This window comes from Schistocerca piceifrons, chromosome 1 (genome assembly GCF_021461385.2).
Source record: "Schistocerca piceifrons isolate TAMUIC-IGC-003096 chromosome 1, iqSchPice1.1, whole genome shotgun sequence".
NCBI classification, from domain to species: Eukaryota; Metazoa; Arthropoda; class Insecta; order Orthoptera; family Acrididae; genus Schistocerca; species Schistocerca piceifrons.
The window spans coordinates 332,928,705-332,951,901 of NC_060138.1; the positions used below are offsets into that span (position 1 = coordinate 332,928,705).

General features: G+C 38.8%; 1 protein-coding gene across 1 annotated transcript in view; it reads right to left on the bottom strand.

Moving 5' to 3' along the window:
• LOC124719079 (centrosomal protein of 131 kDa) overlaps positions 1 to 23,197 on the bottom strand; it is a 113,135-nt gene that overhangs the window by 80,175 nt on the left and 9,763 nt on the right. The window contains exons 2-3 of the mRNA XM_047244798.1: positions 14,142 to 14,267; positions 11,611 to 11,851 (exon numbers count right to left, since the gene is read on the bottom strand). Coding sequence (XP_047100754.1) covers positions 11,611 to 11,851; positions 14,142 to 14,267 — 367 coding nt within the window. The remainder of the gene's footprint in view (positions 1 to 11,610; positions 11,852 to 14,141; positions 14,268 to 23,197) is intronic.

Consider the following 23,197-nt stretch of genomic DNA (forward strand, 5'->3'; position numbering starts at 1 on the left):
ATACTCTTTCCACCTTTCTGCTTTCCCTTCTTTGCTTAGAACTGCTTTTCCATCTGAGCTCTTGATATTAATATGAGTAGTTCTCTTTTCTCCAAAGTTCTTTTTAAGCTTCCTGTAGGCAGTACCTATCTTACCCCTAGTGATACATGCCTCAACATCCTTACATTTGTCCTCTAGCCATCCATGCTTAGCCATTTTGCACTTCCTATTGATCTCATTTTTGAGACATTTGTACTCCTTTTTGCCTGTTTCATTTACTGCATTTTTATATTTTCTCCTTTCATGAATTAAATTCAATATTTCTTCCATTACCCATGGATTTCTACTAGCCCTCGTCTTTTTGCCTACTTGATCCCATACTGCCTTCACTATTTCATCTCTCAAAACTACTCTTTCTTCTTCTACTGTATTCCTTTCTCCCATGTTTGTCAATTGTTCCCTAATGCTCTCTTTGAAACTCTCTACAACCTCTGGTTCTTTCACTTTATCCAGGTCTGATCTCCTTAAATTCACACCGTTCTGCAGTTTCTTCAGTTTTAATATACAGCTCATGACCAACAGATTGTGGTCAGAGTCCACATCTGCCCCTGGAAATGTCTTACACTCTAAAACTTGGTTCCTAAATCTCTGTCTTACCATTATATAATCTATCTGAAGCCTTCCAGTGTCTTCACGCCTCTTCCACATATATAACCTTCTTTCATGATTCTTGAACCAAGTGTTAGCTATGATTAAGTTATGCTCTGTGCAAAATTCTACCAGGTGGCTTCCTCTTTCATTCCTTACCCCCTATTCCATATTCACCCCCTACTTTTCCTTCTCTTCCTTTTCCTGCTATCGAATTCCAGTCACCCATGACTATTAAATTTTCGTCTCCCTCCAGTATCTGAATAATTTCTTTTAGCTCATCGTACATTTCTTCAATCTCTCTGTCATCAGCGGAGCAAGTTGGCATATAAACTTGTACTACTGTGGTAGGCATGGGCTTCATGTCTATCTTGGCTACAAAAATGGATTCATTATGCTGTTTGTAGTAACTTACCCGTGTTCCTATCTATTTATTCATTATTAAAGTTACTCCTGCATTACTCCTTATATGATTTTGTATTTAGAACCCTGTATTCACCTGACCAGAAGTCTTGTTCCTCCTGCCATCGAACTTCACTAATTCCCACTATATCTAACTTTAACCTATCCATTTCCCTTTTTAAATTTTCTAACCTACCTGTCCGATTAAGGGATCTAACATTCCACACTCCAATCCGCAGAATGCCAGTTCTCTTTCCCCTGATAACTACTGTTTATAGTACAGTATCTCCTAAATTATGGGTTGTACAATGATATAATTCTGCAGGTAGACTCAGTGGTATATGTGGATGCTGTCTGCAAACTCTGCTGCAAATAGAAATGGTAGTAATGAAGTAATAAATTAAAATGTCATGCCTGATGCTGAAGTCTGGCTGCATGAACAGCCAAAATATTGTAAGAAATTTTTTTTCCTTTCATCATTTAGTGGGGACTGTCAGCAAGAAAATTTTTTGTAAAGGTTTGAAATTCTGTTGTAAAATTTGTTAGAAGTTGCTAAGGGCTCTCATTTTTAGATACTGGTATTCGAGCAACGCCAATTAGACTGCCTCAAGACAAAGTAACTGTAGTAATTGTGTTAAGCTTTCAATGCAAGATTACATCTCTTAATGAGTAGATTATGACAGCATTTTAAATTTTCCATTCAGTCAATAATTACATGATTCCAAGAAATATTAGTAGCCTCACACAGAAACAAACTGTGCTGAATGACTTTTGATTTCCCTTACGCCACATCGCTGGCACACTTATCTGAGAGTTGCGTATGCTTACAGCTACATATACAGTATGAAAAATTTAAGTTAGCTTTATATTATCTGCTTCTCTGTAGACTCCATCACAGGCATGTAGGAAAATCTACAAGTTTTATATTCACATTAACATTGGTCTAACTTAGGACTTTTATATCTGAATCTCTATGCTTTCCTACAACAACTTGTTGCTGAAGAGCCCATTTCTATATATTCCATATGTTGTTTCAAGATTGATTTATTGTGAGTATGAGTCACTAGAGAAGGATATTCTGGCTATTATCATACCTATAGTAGGAAACCTCTCTCCCTTTTATCATTTAAGTCATACAGATAAAACTGATCACTTTTGCTGTGTTTAGCCTATTCTTAGACATGTGAAACAGATCAGTCTAGTTCCTATTTATTTTATTAGTCTGCTTTGGAGAAATTCATTTCAAATCCAACAAGATATAGGGAATATATATAGCTAGTACGGTGACTCCACCATGTGCTAGGATCCCACCTTGCAGCAGGTTCTCCACTGTGTGACGTATGTGACTCATAACTGGCCAACTTACCTCACCCACCTGTTGGTGAACAAGTTCAGTTTCTGGAAATATACTCAGTTTTCAGTTGTTGATGATGTCTTCTTTTGGACACTGAGACTGATGCATGTTGGGTGATCATCCCAGCAGAATTGTGCCAAGGGGTATTGAGCTTGCAGAACCAAGGATACTGGAGAATGTCCCACATGAAGGCATTAGCTTGCCAACATGTGTACTGACTGGTGATCAACAGCAAAATCGAAAGAATGGTCTGTAGCTGAATGATATGTGCATGGTGCCAGGCAGCACCATCACACCTTTCAGACCCTGGCCTACTCGCCATCTCCCCTGGGACCATATCCATCTGTTCTATGGCCCCATTTTTGTTATCAATGTGGTAACTCATTGTAGGTGCTTAATCAAAGTACCCACATGTTGTGTTTATAGTATCCATCATTACCGATGTCACCCCACCACATTGGCCCACGTCTTTGCTATCAAACAGTTGCCTCAAACATTGGTCTCCAACAATGGGATGCAATTCACAGTATCTGCCTACAAGGATTTCTCTGAGAGCAAAGGCATGAGATATATTTGCAGCCTTCCAGTCCATCCTTCCTCAAATGATGAAATTGAACATCTCCTTCAGACTTTTAAGCAGCAGATGAAGAAACCAGCCCAAATCCTGTTTTTTTAGCACTTATCAAACAATGCCAATTCACAATTGTAGCCCCACTGAGGTCCTCCATGGATGGCAACCACAGATCCTGCTTCATCTTCTGCTGCCACCCTATTCAGAGTCCTGCTCCTATCCCTGCCATTGTTATGAACCTGGCGTGCCTGGGTGGGCCTGCTCCTACAGGTTTACTGAGGTGTGGGTGCCAGCAACAGTGGTGGTGACCCATGTGTGGCAAATTATGTTGATCCAAACACAGAAGGGACTCAAACACTGCCACCATGACCAGCTCTGGCCTCGAGTGCAGACACTGCATTGGCCACCATGTCCCGCACCCTCTTCTGGTGACAACGTGGAACCATGGCCAGCATCCCTGGCAGTTGCCTACAAGTCCCGATGCTGAACCAGTAATCCTTTCTGCATCCACATGGTTTGGGGGAACCAATGGCATGCTCATCACCAGTGATGGGACCAGGTCTTCATTTGTCCCTCCATTCCACCCACACTGCACCATCTAGGGCATTTCCACCCATACATGAAGCTTTTTGGTGGAAAGGATCTGATATCTGGCTCCATGGAAGGAAATGGACCTAGATGTCCATTAGAGGGCATAATACCACTACAGTGCTGCACTTGCACTGCAAGCTTGCCACCCATCTCACCACGTGAATACACTGCCCAATAATGTTCTTTGCAGCCAATGTAAATACGGCTGCCCAGCAAATGGCCAGTTAGCACTGCACTTACGTCCGATATTGTCAATTACTATCATCACTGTACTATGGACTACTTAGTAGCAATCTCACTTAGTACTTCATGTTTCTCTCTGGTCACAATTCAGATTGTAACTCTCTTTGCTCTCGGCCTTTGGATTTAGTTGTGGTTAGGGACCCACTTGAATCTCGTTGTTGGATAGGTTGCTTTTGATTTGTCCTTGTCTGTATCCTGTCCACCATCAGTCAGGTGTGTTTACTCAACTAACACTTGGTGTCATGTTCTCTTCCACAGGCAGCCCCCTTCTGCCTTGCATCTTCATCCATTCTCTCCTGGGTTCTGAATATGCACAGATATCTGGCTACTCGCAGTTATGGCAATGTTATGATGGATTAAATAGTATTAGTTCGTGTCATTTTCCCACCATGCCAGGAAAGGTATATGATTTATTTAACTAAGATTTTGTCATTCTTATTCTTAACATGTTTTCATTCAATTCTCAGAGAAAAATGTAGGAATTAGTGTTAGTATTGAAAATTTATGATGTATCTGTTTCAACTAAATAACTAAAAGCTCACAAAAGTGGATCAGGTGCAAGTTTCAACCCTTAGTATTCTATAGTCCTCCCTGTAGGATGTCAGTGTAGTAACTCCTCAATTACTGTACTCATACAAGCTGTATGAGTTTGATCTCATCTTCGTTTATCCACTACCACCAGTCCAGTCCAGCAGACTCTGTCATGTTGCCAAGCCACAGCCACTGCTTTTTGGACAGCCAGTTCATAAATGCTATTGTTTTTGAATTGCCTCCAAAAATTTTATATTGCACTTGAATGTAACACAATCGACAATTTATTTTTTCTTGTACCCTTCTCCCATTAGGTGCAAGCCACTAATCACAGCAAAAATCATCATGCCACTTGGGCCACTTTGAAGGGGAAGGAATGTAAATACATAATTACTATTAATAAAAAGCTTGCACTAGTCTTGATGCCTTCAGATTCTACTATCCAGATAGGGCAGGGAAGCAGGGGCTCACAAGCAGTACCGAAGTGTTGTTGCTGCAGTGCCAGCACTGATAGTGTGATGCTGCACAAACAACCAATCAGCAGCACCAGAAAAATCATTTGAGGTTTGCCAATAGTGAGATTTGAAGGCTGCTCACACCCTCTACTCCTGGCCTCAATCAATCCTAAATCTTGACATGGGTTATGCCTCCCCAGGGCCCATGTATCCTTCTCTGAATAAACCATTTGTGTGTTAAGCATGCATTCTTATTAGCCCTAAATCTCCCCCCCCCCCCCCATCCTGACATCAACTGCCTAACTTTGCTATTCTGTAGGGATTCACAGGATGTTGTCGCACTCACACCTTACAAAACTGTAATTTTCCTAATCAATTGTCGGATAATGAAAGTTTCCTCCAATGATGACAGTATGACTGGGAAACATACATACTACTGAAATGAGGTTTTCTCTAATGTTAGCAGTTAAATCTGGCAGTGAGTCTGGTGGTCACCAGAAGTATCCATTTACAAGTTTAAGTCCACTCTCAGTACTGAGTCACACCCAAACAATCTTGCAAGCACTTTCACATTCTATCTTAGTGGATTTGAATTTCTTGTCTACTGCAATGAAAATATTACCTCCATTTCCCATTGGCCTATTTTTGATAGATACTTAGATTTAACCCAAAAATCTTGATGTTGTCAATTTTGGGTTTTAGTCAGCTTCCTATATCTAGCATTGTTGTAACATGGACACATAACACAACCATGAATGTTAGTACAACTTATTATACTGCGGCATGTACACCAACCACCATAACATACACTGAACATAATAAGATAAGGCAAATGTATGCAAGCAGTAATAACATGATAACTGAATGTGAGTGTAACATGACAGGGTTTAAATAAGAATTCGCCTGTGGCAGGCTTTATCAGAAGTTCACAGTATTCCTCTTTCAAGGTACACTCTCGCAGATGACAATACATGCTAATGCACATGGCTTTCAAGTGTGTGCACAGTATTTCAAGCATTACATTAGTTTCACTGCTTTTTAGGACTGCTTTGGACTCTGCCACTTACTGAGCAAGGTGGTGCAGTGGTTAGCATACTGGACTCGCATTCAGAAGGACAACGGTTCAAACCTTCATCCAGCCATCCTGAGTTAGGTTTTCTGTGATTTCCCTAAATCACTTCAGGCAAATGCCGGCATGCTCCCTTTGAAAGGGCATGGCCGATTTCCTTCCCTATCCTTCCCTAACTCAATGGGATCGATGAACTTGCTGTTTGGTCCCCTCCCTCCAGACCAACCAACTCTGCCACTTTGTTGTGAATGTTCAGCAGCTGATACAAGGATTTTAGTTGTTTAATCTGTAGAGGCCAGTTCTTTAAGCAGTGCACTAACATTTCAGGGTTTCAGACAGCTGTCATTATGTAAGGTGACTGGAAAGTCATCAAAGCAAGAAAAGACCTCATCTGCACTCCCCACACAGTCTGCTACATATGCATCAGTCTCTGATGTGTAGTGTGCATCCAACCCTACAATTCTCAACTTACACCATAGAAAGTACCATGTTGAGCAACTCTTCCTGGAACATACTCTCTCAGAATTTCAACTCTCTGTGATGTATAATGCCTCTACAGTATTTCGTTAATGGTCTCGTGCTGACTAAATGATCCCATAATGAAACACGCCGCTCCTTGTAGGATCTTCTCTGTCTTTGGTCAACATGGTATGGCTTCAAGACTGATAGCAATACTAGTTGAACTAGTGTTACACTTTTTTTGTGGGTGAAATAAATTTACTTAAGGTTATTCCAATGAATCGCAGGCTGGCATCTGCTTTTCTTATAATCTGTTTTATGTGGTCAGATTGCTCTGTATGGTACTTCTAGGTATTTTGTAGTAGTTATTGTTTTCACTGATTTGTCAGCAGTGTTATAAACAAACAGCATTGGATACCAATATGTTATTCAGATTTTAGGGATTAATTAAGTATTCAATATGAATTCAATACTTTAGTTTGTGACACCCACACATATCTAATGCAGTGTGGACATTTCTTGCCACATCTTAGTCTTGTAAAATCGACTATTAATTTTTTGTTTGTATGCAGTAACTATGAATAACTATAATAAAGTAAATGTTATTGTTATTATGCAGTAACTAGAAATGCCTTTCAATAAGGTGAATGTTGTTAGTTGAATTTAACATGAAACTGTGAAATTAAAATGATGAAATTGAATTATTTATATATGGCATAAATTATAGTATTTGTGCAAAAAATATATTATTTAGTGGAAACAAATTATTTACATGAAAACTCATTAAACTGTTATTGTGTGAATGTGGGCAAGTGATGGAGCTTATTACTAGTGTAAAAATCTACATAAAGTATCCGGGCACAGAACAATATGAAAACATTGATTTACAATGAAAAAAAGCAATTTCTATTAAAAAAATGTATATCAACTAAAGAAACTGAGAAATTTGCTATATGAAGAACTATATGAAATTACTGTGATGTATTGAAGTTACATTGTGATTCATTTTGTAATAATGAAATATACTGTAATGATTGTTACAAAACTATAAACATATACATGAAAGAGGCCACAGGAGGGTTGAATTTTGGGGATGGTTTGTGGAGGAGACTGTTTGTGACTGCTTTTTGTATTTCTTGAAAAAAAATGAAAGCTGAAAAAGTGTCAAGTGTTCTATATTGACTGGATCCAGACCTAATCACCCTGTGACATAAAGACAAATATTTAAATTGTTTTGAGATTTAATAATTTAATAGTTTTATACTCATTGTTGGCATGTGGTGCTGTAATACTGGTATGTAGCAGCTCATCATACTGAGCTTATTTTATTACTATAGTGGAAATTCCTGGATGGAATAATATGTAAAATAAGGAAAGGCAACCACTCAGCCACAGAAGGCTGATGTGTGGAGCATAAAAACATGTATACCAACCTATTTATGGGGTATCTGGAGGTATCCTTCCTATCCAGTCAACATTTAAAACCCCTTGTCTGGTTCAGATTCATTGATGACTTCCTTATTATCCAGATTATGGGCAAGAAAAACCTTTGCTCTTTCCTCCATAACTTCACAAACTATGCCCAAATCCGCTTCACATGGTCCTTCTCTACTCAATGAACCACCTTCCTGGATGTCATCTCCATCACTCAGATGGTTCCGTAAATACTTCTGTTCATATAAAGCATGCCAACCACCAACAGTAAAAAGTCTCTCTTCCTTACAGCCACGGCACCTGTGGACACCACATCTGTAGTGGAAAGCAGAAGGTGTCAAAATACAATGATAACATTATTGGAGCCTTTATTGACAAATAGTATCCTACCCAGCTCATCCACAAACAGGTCTTCTATGCCATCTTCTCCTCTGACATCAGTAAATCTGTAAACCAGGCACTAATCAGCCTTTCTCTGATCACCCAGTATCACTCTTACCTCAAAAAAATCAACTACAACCTTCACCAGGGCTTTGACTATCTCTCATCATGCTCTGAGATGAGGGATATCCAACCTCCATAACACAGAGTAGTCTTCTGTGCCCACCCAACCTACAGAATCAGAATATCCTTGTCTGTCTCTATTCCAGTCCTGCACCCCACTAGTCATTCCTTTGTGGTTGGCCCAGGTGCAAGACATGTCACATACACCCACATATCACAGTCCAGTCGCAGGGATTTCCTACCCAATAAAAGGCAGGGCCTTGTATGAAAGAAGCCATGTTATATACCAGCTATACTGCCATTTATTGCACAGCATTCCATGTATGCATGACTAGTAACCAACTATCTACTCACATGAATGGCTGCTATCAAACTGTGGTGAACCACAAACTTGAGCATTCAATTGCCAAACATTCAGCACATTACAACACAAATGACTTCAGTAGCTGTTTCACTATGGGAGTCATTCAGATACTATCTTCCAGCATAAGATTCTATGCATGCAGGTGGGAATTGTCTCTCCTGGATATCTGCACTCTCACAATCCCCATGGCCTAAATCTCTGCTAACTTGTTTCTTGTTTCCCACCACCACACCTTACTTTTCCCCTTCTTTCATCCACAACACTCTTTACCCATCAGATCATGCACTGCCTTCTCCCAAAGCTCTCCGCCCCCCTCCCCCCATGTGGGCATTCTCTCTCTCTCTCTGTCTATCTATCTATCTATCTCTATCTCTCCCTTTCCCAGCCCTCTCCAGTTCTCTCTCCCTCTCTGCCTACCTCTTCATCATCTCCACCTTTCTCTCCTCCCTTCCTCTCTATTTCTTTTTATGCTCTATTCTCTGAACTCCCTTCATCTTGTTGGGCAGTCACTGAGTCATGTGTCAAAAGACCTGCCTCACTCTATCCCACTACCCCCTCCTTCCTTTGTGCATCCTTTCCTACCCCCTCTACCCACCACCATCAGCCCATGCAACTGCTTTAAATAATCAACAATAAGTCTTGCCATGGCTGCGGGACTGTACATTTGGACATCTGTGTGGTTTTGTGCTCTTTTACTAGAAAAAGAGCAAGAGCTCAAAAGCTGGTATTAGTGTAAATGCTGTTTTCTCTTTCATGTTTCTAAACTCCACACATCAGTCCGCTATAGGTGAGTGGCCACTTACCCTTATTTTACATATTATTACTGTTGGTTCATTTACATGTGAAAGTAAGCTTCAATCTTTTTGCCTTTATGTGCAATAAATTGCATTTGTTTACATTCAGGTTCAACTGCCTGTTTCTGCACATGTCCTCAATCCTCTGCAGGTCTTCCCGCATTATGTTAAGTTCCCTGGTGTTACTACTTTCTTATAGCCAACAGCATTGTGAATAGCCTAGTGGAGTTTCCAGTATGTCCCATTAGTATACATGCATACATTGTTAACAGTAACAGACCGATCACACCCCTAAGGAATGCCATTTATTTCATGGCAAATTGGAAGAAAACTTGTATTGTGTGTAGAAATGGAAAAGAAACTAGTGTCTTCCCTGCTTCACATAGAAGAGAAATTTCATGACTTGACATGTGGTGAACTATGTTGAATGGCTTACCAGTTAGCAACAAGGAATGAACTACAACAGTCATTTAGGGAGGGAGGAAGAAGCCAGGAAGAGTTTGAGTGGGTCTATTTTTGTAACATCCTAAGAAATGGATAAGAATTAATTGTTTTTATGATATGAAGCATGAGGTATTGTAAGACCACAGGAAATGACACTCCAGTGTAATCATCATTGCTGAGGGAAAAATCCATATACATGTCGAGTCTTCTGAACATGGAAGAACTAAAACCATGAGAGTCCAATACTAGGCCTGCATTGGTTGCTAGTGATTTGTTTTTCTCTCCTGCATCATTTGACACTACACTGAATGTGGAAGAATTAAAATCGCACAAGGGTCCAATACTAGGCCTGTACTGATTGCCCTTAATTCATTTTTCTCTCCTGCAGTTTGTCACTACGTTTGATTTGATTTTCATTTTGTTCCTGTTGATTACATATTTTACAAAGGATGTACTAGTAATATAAGACAAGTCAAGTGAACTAATACAAAATTGTGTGAGCATTTTATACATCATGCAAATACTTATTTTCTATGAACTATTGATTGTGGAAAATATTACACACTGCATTTTACTGGTATAAGTTACAGTAAATGCTTAAACTAGCGGAATGAATGGAACTAAACCCCCTGTTGGCTTCTGAGGGTGGCACAGAAGCCATTTAATAACTCACAATTACACATGAAAGAACACAGATGTCAGTGTCACTACCATTTCAAAAATTCTTTGGTATTTTCAGCTGTGTTTCACTCACAGTACTGTATGGTTTAAAAGGGAGTGATCGGTAAGCTGCACGCTATGTAACTTCTTCAGTAGAAGATTCATAAATCAAGCACACATCATTTCACAATGACTGTTATGAACTGTGGAAAGGTAAATGGTTTATTAAGAAGGCCACACAATCACAAGTGAAAAAAAGCAAAATTTTTAACAGCATAATTTCTTCAAAATGTTATGGAACTAAAACATCATGTGAAACCAAAATTATGAGTTCTCTTTTTTCACAAATCAATTAAAACTTTTGATGAAAAAATAAGTTCACAAAATGATATGACATAGTCTTATACACTTTCAAGTGTTTTACAGTGTGAAAATCACAAAAAAATTGATTTTCTCCCTTTCCCAGAGTAGACACTCAGGCTACTGGAGCACTGATTCCTCAAGCGTGCCTCAGTAAAAGTTGAATACCATTGCTGCATAGGTCCAAAGGGACTACACTACCATGTGTTGGCGTTTCATGGAACTGTGTGCACAAAACAGTTCAAGTGTGCATAAACACCAATGCAAATCACTAGACTTCACCATCGATGACGTAAAATGTTATACTACTCTTGGACAACAATATGAGTTTAGTCTTCGCACAGGGAAGAATATCTGTGACACTCTAGTCTGCTCAGTTTGCTATTAACAACTGTTGTATGTGCATATATTATTGATGTATGTTCATAATTGGTAATAAAGTGTGCGTTAACTGCATTTACTCGCTTTCTGCATGTGTTCAGCACTGCAATCATTACGCATTCTGGTTCCTAAAATGGGAGTATGTAACTAATAGTGCATCCAAACATTTCTCCTCAGCTGACTCAAAGTTTTGAATTGTAATCAGTTTAAATATTTATTCTTTACATTAGACTGACACCTCACTTTTACTGGTCGTTATTTTACAAATTAAATGAAAGCAAGAGCTTATTTGAATTGGGCTATTGAAACTAACATTTCGGTTAAGGACAACTTAACTCATTTTTCCATTTGCTATACCTAAAGTTACCTGATCTATGAACTTCTGATGACGTAGGACAACATCTTCATAATCTTTTTTACAAGAACGTATCTTCAGCTCCATTTTGTGTTTTGATTGCTTCAGGGCCTCTTGTTGCTGAGATATGGCTTGGCGTGCCAGTAAAAGACATCGGTCACGGTCTTCCAACTGCAGCTCTAGAGTCTTCACATGTTGTGTTAATCTGGCTTCATCTTTACTTGTTGTCTCTTCTTTTGCTTTATAATTATTCCTACATGAAGGAAGAATGTTGAGAATATTTTAACATATTTCACAGAAAAAAAAGACCAATGAAATTATTTCAGTTATATACAAATCTGCATGCCTAACTGCTGCGCCACTCTTCCCCCCTTTCCCTCTGTTTCTCTCTCTCTCTCCTTCCTTCCTCTAACACCCATGGAGAGAGTTACATTGTGGGTAGCATCAATTACTTGGTGTGAATGTTTAGAGTGGCATGGTAAACTTGGCTGGAGTGGACATTAGGATGTAGTCAGGTCAGCCTCCTTAATTCTAATTAAGAAGTAATTAAGGGCTTTCCCACCAGTCACCTGTCACAGTTAAGTGTGAAGAACGTCAGTTTCTACTTGCTCTGTCTCTACTAATGCATTCCTTTCCTTGGATGCATCCTTATGTTCTCTCCTTCATACTTGGGGTTACAAAACATGATGTAACAGGTGTGGCAGTGGAATGGGTGATTTGGTGACCCAGATAATAGCACATTACATTAGGAATCAGAAAACTAGAGTGGTGCCATTTGGACAACAAACCTTTGCCATTGACCCTGACACCAATATTCAGTCAAGATGGTGTCATGGCCCTCTGAGCAATGCACTGTTGCCACAAAGGCATTTTACAAAAATAACAACAGCTATGTAGCTGTAAAGAGGTATTTAGTGCTCATTACAATCTCACATCATGCCCCCATTGCATCGGTACATACTATGAGAAAAAGTGTACAGAACTTTGAGGGAACAAGTGATACAGTGCAAAAGAGGGGAGGAAGTGCAAAATGCTAGCAAACACTAGAAGTTGCTGCAACAGTGGAAGAAGCCTTCAGGCAAAATGACATGTGTTTTGAATGCAAGCATGTGCTGCAACTTCACATATCAGATCACAAAGTACAGTGAATATGGCACACTCAGCTGCAATACCACCCACACAAAATTCAGAGTGCAAAAACTTAATGTGGACGACTTCCCAAAGACACTATGCTTTTGCTGGGAATTGTTGGAATTTGTGAACAACGACCCAGGTCTGTGCGACAATCTGCTCATGAATGATGAGGCCAAGTTTCATGAGCCAGTCTTTGTTAAAAAGCAAAACTGTAGATATTGGTTGTGTGAAAATCCTGAAAGGCTTCATCAAAAGTCTGGCGAATGATTGTTTGGAAACATAGGGCTTTATTTTTTTAAGACAATCACAGAAGTGCTGTTATTATGAATACATAATTCTATGTTCATTTGTTGAACCATTTCCTGGTGCGATAGCTTGCTGATCTTCCTGTAACTGCAAACATATTCTTCCAACTAGATAGTGCCACATGTCATACCTCGCAGCATTCCATTTATGTGCTACAGAACATCTTCCCTGGTCATCTCATCTCCAAGAATGGGAGTATTTCCTGGTCGCCAAATCCCCTGATCTTTCAGTGTGTGATTTCTTCTTTTGGGGTCATATGAAACTTCAGATCTTCCAATGTGACCCACCACACATCATCCAAGAACAGAAGAATCAAATTTGTGAGGAAGTTAATCAAATTCCAGTGCCAGTCCTACGAGATGATGTTTAACTTCCATTAAATACTCCAGTATGTGAGAAGGAAAATGGTGGCCACTTAGTGAAGTTATTTTCAAGTGATGGGCATTTTAAAGTGCAAGCATTGTAAATTCATCTTGTATTTCTTTTATAACACTGTGAATAAATTTATATCACTGGTGGAATTTTCAAAATTGGCCATTTCACTGATGTATCTGTTACAATGGGTGATCAATGAAGAAAAGTCATATTTCCACAGTAGACATAGTTTACATCATCTAAATTGTCTGTAGCATTCACAAACAATATTTTGTATTGTGTTCAAACACATTTTTCACTGTTTATTATAACCATCAAAGTATTCTATATGCAATTACATAATAACTAAAGAACAGTTATACAGCTACTAAAATTTATGCCTTCTCAGCAGCCACAAGTGCATCATTTGAGTCATACATAATTGAGTAATTTGGCTAAGCATAAATACTATTTTAAACAAATATAAAGAGTACTATATATTATTCCATCTATTCAATGGATAACTGAACAAATCCCTTCCACCAACTTTGGAAAATAAATGAAATCTCAAAAAATTAGGAACAAAATATTCTTCTTCTTTCTCTTCTAGTACATTTCAAGCATTAGGCATTTGCCAGTTGTGATATCCATCTTTTTCTTGGTCTGCCTATACCTGAAGAAAAAGTTATAAAATATAACTCAAAATATTCTAGAATTCAAACTGAGTAATTATTTCACATCTGTCATACCTTAAAGCTTCCTCGAGGTAAATTCTGTCTTTCTGCCTTTCACTGAGAGTGCACTGACTTGAGCTAATGAAATCTTTTACTTCTGTACTACTATGTTCTATTTCATCTAGATAAGATATTATATCTCTGAAACAGAAATGGAACACTCTTAAATAAAGTCCTCAATTTCGTAAAAAATACTACCTGTTTCATGAAACAGTTACAGAGACTCCCATCCAAAACAAAATTAGAGAAGCACTTTACATAAAACAAAAGTTATTTTTTATTAAATCATGACATTGATTACAATGATGAGATACTAACTACCTCCACATACAATGAGGTGAGAAAAGTCATGGGATAGTGATATACATATATACAGCTGGTGGTAGTATTGCATATGCAATGTATAAAAGGACAGTACATTGGCGGAGCTCACATTTATACGCTGATGATTCATGCGAAAAGGTTTCTAACATGATTATGGCTGCATGGCAGGAATTAACAGACTTTGAATGGGGAATGGTAGTTGTAGCTAGATGGATGGAATATTCCATTTTGGAAATCATTAGGGCTTTAAATATTCCAATATCCACTGTGACAAGAGTGTACCGAGAATACCAAATTTGAGGCATTACGTCTCTCCATAGACAATGCACTGGCCAATGGTCTTCACTGAACAACTGAGAGCTGTGGTGTAAGCATAAAATTGTCTGTGCTATAGCCCGGTCCACACGCAACGATCTGTCTGCACAGACATCAGCGCAGATGTCTGTATATGCAAAAGATCGCTGCAAATGTGGTGTGTTCACGCACGACATAAACCCCAATCTACTACTCGCCCGCCATCTGTCGGTGTAGAAAAGAAATATCAGTGGCAAGCAACTACACTCCCCGTAACCATCAAAAATTTAATTCAGTTATTTTGAAATATAGAAATGGAGGAAGTTCTGTTGTGGTCTGTGTTCGCAACTTGTGTTGCAAAAAACATTCAGACTAACCACAGGAAACAGAGAAAGTGGTCAAAATGGTGTAGACAGTGGCTGCTAAAGCGAAAGCAGTTTTCTCACATAAATTTACTGTGAGAGTTGCAGGGCGAACCTAACGACTGGCGAAATTATTTGTCTTGGTCACTATATTCTTTACTTTAATCTTCCACAAACATGGGTAGTTTCTATATATTTCAATGAATTCACTTACAAACTCTCAAGAACACTGACGAGTATCAGACATTTTAATGCCCTGTGTGCACAAATACAAACACTAGACTGAGCAAACAGCTGTTTTGCGCCAGATTTGTGGCAATCTCCTGTCCACATGCTCCAACTTGTCTGCGCAGATGTGGTTTGAACCCACAGATTTTAGAGGTTTCACTCAAACCTCCAACTCCAACTTCCAGGTTTGCACACACCTCAGGTTGGTGCAAATCTTCTGTCCACACGCAACAATCTGTCTGCGCAGATGCAATGTGCGCAGACATTTGCGCAGACAGATTGTTGCGTGTGGACGGGCCTTAACAGAAAAGTAATACTGGGTGAAATAAACACAGAAATCAATGTGGGACATATGATGAATGTATACGTTAGAGCAATGCGGCAAAATTTTGTGTTAATGGGTTATGGCAGCAGACAACCGACTCAAGTGCCTTTGCTAACAGTATGACATCACCTGCAGTGCCTTTCCTAGGCTAATGACCATATTGGTTGGACCCTACATGATTGGAAAACTATGGCATGTTCAGATGAGACCTGATTTCAGTTAGTAAGAGCTGATGTTAGGGTTTGAGTGTGGTGCAGACCCCATGAAGCCATGGACCCAAGTTTTCAACAAGGCACTGTACAAATTGGTTGTGGCTCCATAATGGTGTGAGCTACGTTTACATGGAATAGACTGGGTCCCCATTATGTTTGGCTTCTCAGAGACCTTTTGCAGCCATTCATGGACTTCATGTTCCTAAATAATGATGGAGATTTTATGGATGATAAGGCACCATGTCACTGGGCCACAATTGTTCATTTCTAGTTTGAAGAACATTCTGGACAATTCGAGTGAATGATTTATCCACTCAGATCACATGACATGAATCTCATAGAAGATTTACAGGGTATAATCAAGAGGTCAATTGGTGCCCAATAACTGCACTGGCAATACTTTCGCAATTATGGATAGCTACACAGGTAGAATGTCTCAATGTTTCTGCAGAAGACTTCTAACAACTTGTTGAGTCCATGCCATGTCAAGTTGCTGCACTACACTGGGCAAAAGAAGGTTTGACAATACATTAGGATGTATCCCATGACTTTCATAACCTCAGTGTAAACACCATAAACTTTATACTGTGGAGGAGAATATTTATTTCATCTGTGCAGTAAGTAACCTTGCTATTTTATTGTTGAATGTTGAAAAACTGAAACTTCAACAGATTAAAGACTCTATATTCTATTATTTAGATACATCTATAAATTATGTATGATTGTCAGTCAATAATGTACAACTGTGCTATATATCTGTTCTCAATGATGTCCACAAAATTGCTCCAAGAATTGAAAAAAATAACAGTAATTAATATATACAGACCTTCAGCTATCTCTTGGCCTCAACAGGTCATTCTGATATCACACCATCCTGCCATACATCTCAGCAATTTTAACAGTCACCATACTCAATGAAAATACAATGAAAATGATGAAAGCAGTGAAGCTATTGTAAAATGGGCAGAAGACAACAATTTATATTTGGTGTTTGTCACAGCATGCGGACAAGAGTATAATCTTGATCTAAGCCTTGTAATGACTAATGAGAGTAAACCACCTCTTCCAAGTTCCCAGTTAGTTTTACAAGACCTCCCACACAGCCAACACCATCCAATCTTGATTGAAATTGGGACAAGTATCCCACTCATATCATACTTTCCATGACAGAGATGGAACTTCAGAGAAGCAACACGGGATGCATTTGCTAACAATCTGGACAAATATCTTGGTTGGATTTCCACCAAAGCAAATAACTATGAGAGGCTTGTTGGAGCTGTGATAAGTTTAGCAAATGAATTTGATGCCTAGGGGCTACTGTAAGCAATATATTCCAGGCTGAAAAAAAAAACGAATTAAAAACAGTATGATTGACCTCTAAAAAGTGGTGAACCAGGAAAAGCAGATAAGCTACTTCATAACTGTAATCCAGCCGGATGTACTAGATGAATACAGACTGCTGAGTCACTCGATTTTCAAACAACAAGTAGAGAAGCTGGGTGCATTCAAAATAAAAGTAAGGAATAACACTCTTCTAACATCCAATAGGATTGTGTCACATTTAGTGTCTACATCAAGAGCACCAAGGGGTAAAACTCATACAAGATGTATCAGATGAAAATTTACAGTGTATTTAAAATAGCTTGAATGAAGACATAATTCAATTAAGTCACAAAAAAAATACAATGGTGAATTCTAAGAACAGGCTGATGGCTTGCTATGGACTGATTCTTATTGCCAGTTGCAGCTGACATTTTTATGGAACAACAGGCTTTAAGTAGTGATCCTTTGAAGCCTTCTTGTAGGCTCTGCTATGTAGATGATACATTTATTATATGGCCACACAGTGAAGAACTTCATGCGTTCCACAATTTCTTAAATGGAATTCACCCAAAAATCAAATTTACCTTGGAGGCTGAGCGTGAGGTCAGTCTCCCCTTCCTAAATGTGTTGGTACACAGGAGATCTGATAACACTCTAGGTCACAGCCAACCAACACAAACAAGTATTTAGATATCACTTCGCACTACCACCCAGCCCAGAAGCAAGCAGTATTCAACACATGTCCTCACGTCACTTCCATATCAGCAATGACAACAACCTGGAACTGCAGTTTAATTTTTTAAAGAGGACAATGAAGGCCAATGGTTATAATAGTTGTTCAATCAACATGGCTTTTAGGCAGAATATTAATCATGCTAAGAAGAGTAATGAGGAACCATCTCCTCACTCTGTTAGGTTACCATTCATTTCTGAGGTCACTGATCACATAAGCAGAATTCTAAAGAAAAATGGTATCCAGACATATTTCTTAAGTGAAAACAAAATAAAAGATTTTTTCTGATGAAAAATGGATGCACCTGTTTGTCTTCACAATGCAGGCATCTATCAAGCGACATGTGGCAAAACAGGAAGAAATGTTAAAGAAAGCATTAAGGAACATGAATAGCACACGCGGTTAAAACAAAGTGTAAAATCGACAGTAGCAGAACATCATGTGGCTCTGACATTGATTTTCATAATGTGCATGTGCTGGCTAAGGAAACTAACATTTATAGAAAAAAGGTCTGAGAAGCAGTTGAAATTTCCAAGAATGTATGTTATTTCAATGGAGAGGATGGCTATAGGCTTCCAGCATCATGACTCCCCTTCATCAAGGAAGTAAATATGTGGCAGTGGTATGTGAGTGAGATAAAAAACTCGCTGCAAGTCACCTCGGCGGACAATAATATTTTGGGTAAACATTTCCCCTCCCCTTCACTGTCTGTTTCACATCTAGCCAATGATGATGGCCAACCAATAGTAGCAGGAGGAATTTCAACCAATAAGCCTACTGAAACGTAACAGTTCAATTAAAACTAATAAAAATGCATAAATTTTAACCATAAACAGTAGTTTCTGACATAGAGGTGTATGGAAATATGTACTTGTGAAAAAGTTTTGAAGGAAATGATTACGGAATCTTAATTACACTAATGTGTAGAAGTCTGTTAATTGGTAGGAACATTTTATATGATATTAGTCTCCTGTAATTAGTAATATAGCAAGTGTATTGTTAATATTTGATACTTAAGCATTTATACTTGCTTCAACTTATATAAAGATTAGAATTCACTCATGTATTTAATATATAAGAATCTAGGTAATCTTTAAAATGTGACATTTGTTTTAGGATGAGAGTTTTAATTGTTAATTAATCAAAAAATGATTCTAAACAATGCCGAGGATTGTTTAGAATATACACATAGGGGTAGCCATACTGGCACAGTAGTCAGTCTGGTTTTGTATTTTAGACAGAAAGCATGTAGCTTGTTGTGCATGATTTATTTCATTATTGTAAGTATATTACAACTTGTTTTAGATTTGTCAAGATGCTTTTAATTAATTTGAGATTATAATAAATGTTTAGTGGAAACAAAAAACAGGATTCATTATTTAAAATGATAAAACGACCCCTAAGAATGTTATACTACTCCAGCATAAGTGTGGAATAGTGCCTTTCTATCCAATGATGATGTGCCACCAATAGTATCCATATGAGTTTAACCAATAACACCCCTTCTTCTGCATCAGTGCATGAATGTTAGCCTATGACCATGGCCCACCAATGATAGCCACAAGAATGTTAACACATACTCCCACTTCTCCAGCACAAATGTAGGAAAACTCCCCTTTATAAGAGAATGTGACACTGGTCTCTGACAGTATTCTAGCAATAGTGGACACCAAAACATCCTGAAGAAGACCCCAGCAGAGGGGCTGAAATGATGATTATTTTAGGAGGAAGTATGACATGGCCTAAAAACCCAGAAGATTTTATCTTTAGTGACAATGGCAACAAAAGCCTGCAGACTTACATAAAACAAAAGGTGCACATTTTCATCTGTCCAATAGATTGGAGCACGGAGCCCTTGATGCCTATTTTGTGGGAGACAAACTTCATCAAAATATGCATCCAAAATATCTTTGGACCATGTTATATGGAACACTTTCTTTTAAGAAGCACTTGACATGAACCTCTACTACATTCAAATGTAGAAACAACATTCTCTATATGCTCTGTGCCACTAGTTGGGAATCATCAGCAGACATTCTTCAAGTATCTGCACTCAGACTGGTACCCTCAACAGCAGAGTACTGTGTGTGTCTGTCTATCTTTATAGTTCATATGTGAAGAAGATAGATGTACTGTACAACTTAACAAATCCAGCATATTGTTAGTAGGTCAATATGATCCACCTCTGACATACTGGTTACCTATCTTTAATCACATTCCACCTGTTGATATCAGATGGAACAGTGGGCTACTGAAAACCCCAGATTTCCACAGCTGAATGACATATTCCCTGTGGGGTGAAAAATCTGACTATCCTGAAACACATCCAAATGGGCCATGGAAGATATACAGACAAGTTCCACAAGTGGGGTAAATCTTCACCATCATCTTGTGAGTGCAACATGGAAAAACAGACAATAACTCATGTATCAACATGTTTTGTAGATGCCAGCAAGGATCCATTTGAAGATTTACTGATATTGTCAAGAGGGATAAATAAATATGTAAAAGATCTTGATGTCTGCCGACAGCTATCATTTTTGTTATATTATGTTGGAGAGTGGTGTGAAATGCTGATATTTAATAGCTTAGTAATCTTTAATTTGTAAAGCTATTCTTGTGATTCAAAAACTCTTAATGTTTTCTGTAAAATAAATAAATACAAATAAATTATGTATTATGGGATGTAAATCTCAAATTTTATTTTGGGGAATACTGTTCTTTATACAATAATAATTCAATAAATAATGTCCCAAACTTTTTACTGTTCTTACTATATACAGGGGACATTCAAACTTGACATTTCTTCTGCACATGTGGGAAGCTTCAAACTGTTCCAGCAGATGGCAGAGCTTTAGTGAAACATCAGAATGGAATCCATGCAAGATACTCATTGCAAGAAATGGGCTATAATTGGTTGTGGGGAAAAAAAGCACGATGAACATCCATGAACATTTGCATGCTGAGTGTGGTAATGATGCAGTTGATAAAAGTGCTGTTGAGTGATGGGTAAAGAGATTAGCATCAGGAAAGACAGAAACTCAGCTCGATGTTCAGGCACATTTGGGACATCAAGTCACAGCCACTGCTTCTGACATGGTGAATCACACTGACACTATTATTTGTGCAGATAGGTGCAACACAACTTGACAGACATTGGTGAGCATTAAAAGAGCATGAGCAGCAGCTGAGACTTTTGGATTATTTAAATGAGTGCTGAAGATCGGTTGCACAAATGCTCACAACAGTCTACAAAATTTTTAAAAAAGCCATTTCATCTGAATTTTTGAGGCAGTTTGAAGATGATGTGCAGGCTTTTTGTGACAGACCATTACAGGTGACAAAACCTGGGTGCATCACTTTGAACCAGAGACAAAAAGCAATCACTGAGGTAGTACCATCAGCAACCATCAAAATAATAATAAATTCACAGCAGCTCCCTCTACTGACAAAGTCACGATCACAGTATTTTGGAATAGTGATGGCTAATGGATCTGTTGCCAAAAGGCTCAACCTTTAATTCAGAGGAATCTGTGAAGACTCTGTATAAACTCAAGAACTGTTCAATCATGTTTGATCTGACAAGAATCCTAAAGAAATCTTGCTTCAATACAAAAATGCATGCTCACACACAAGTCTCAGAATCCAGACACACATCACCAAATGGGGTTGGGCACCATTGCCTCATACACCCTACATCTCAGATCTGACACCTTCGAGCTTCCATCTGTTTGGGCCACTTAAGGATTCTCTAAATGGGACACAGTTTGATAATGATGAAAATGTAATGTATGCAGTGAAAACATGACTATGAGCACAGGCAAGAGGTTCTACCAACAGGGATTACAAGTCTTACCCAAAGCTGGAGTAAGTCCATAGAAAATGATGGAGACTATGTCAAAAAGTAGTACATATAAAAGAAACATTGTTATTGTCAGTAAATACGAACTCTTAAGAATAAATATGTTACTATGAAAAATTGTTCAACAAAATATTGTTTACTGAATGAGCTTCATATTTTCTCTGCTCCTCCAACACCTTTTCAGGATACCTGTAACACTCTCACATTGTATAAAAATACCTAAATTTTCACATGTTTAATGTATGCAATTGCCTGAATTTAGCAGCAAACTATTTATGTGTATGAAATTAGAATTAAGTTAATAGCTTCAGCTGCTGACGGGCGTTGATATATAAAAACGAGGACAGGTGAAAATGTGTGCCCCGACCAGGACTCGAACCCGGGATCTCCTGCATACATGGCAGATGCTCTATCCACCTGTCTCACCGAGGGCACAGAGGACAGTGCGACTGCAGGAACTATCTCGCGCACCGGTAGACCAACATTCTCACCTTGTATCTTGCGCACCGGTAGACCCACATTCTCACCTTGTATGTCCACACACTACATTCGTAGTGTCCCACCCTAACATACTCATTACTCATGGAAGACATTCTTACCAAGTCCCATAAGAGTTCAGGGAATATGTGTGCACCTGCACAGAAGAAGAAGGTCATGGCCAGTATTGCCAGAACTATATATTTAATATAATAGAGGGAAACAATCCACGTGGGAAAAATTTTTCAAAAAACAAAGATGATGTGACTTACCGAACGAAAGTGCTGGCAGGTCGAAAAACACACAAACAAACACGAACATACACACAAAATTCAAGCTTTTGCAAAAAAATTGTTGCCTCATCAGGAAAGAGGGAAGGAGAGGGAAAGACGAAAGGATGTGGGTTTTAAGGGAGAGGGTAAGGATTCATTCCAATCCCGGGAGCGGAAAGACTTACCTTAGGGGGAAAAAAGGACGGGTATACACTCGCACACACACACATATCCATCCACACATATACAGACACAAGCAGACATATTTAAAGACAAAGAGTTTGGGCAGAGATGTCAGTCGAGGCAGAAGTGCAGAGGCAAAGATGTTGTTGAATGACAGGTCAGGTATGAGTGGCAGCAACTTGAAATTAGCGGAGATTGAGGCCTAGTGGGTAACGGGAAGAGAGGATATATTGAAGAGCAAGTTCCCATCTCCGGAGTTCGGATAGGTTGGTGTTGGTGGGAAGTATCCAGATAACCCGGACGGTGTAACACTGTGCCAAGATGTACTGGCCATGCACCAAGGCATGTTTAGCCACAGGGTGATCCTCATTACCAACAAACACTGTCTGCCTGTGTCCATTCATGCGAATGGACAGTTTGTTGCTGGTCATTCCCACATAGAATGCATCACAGTGTAGGCAGGTCAGTTGGTAAAT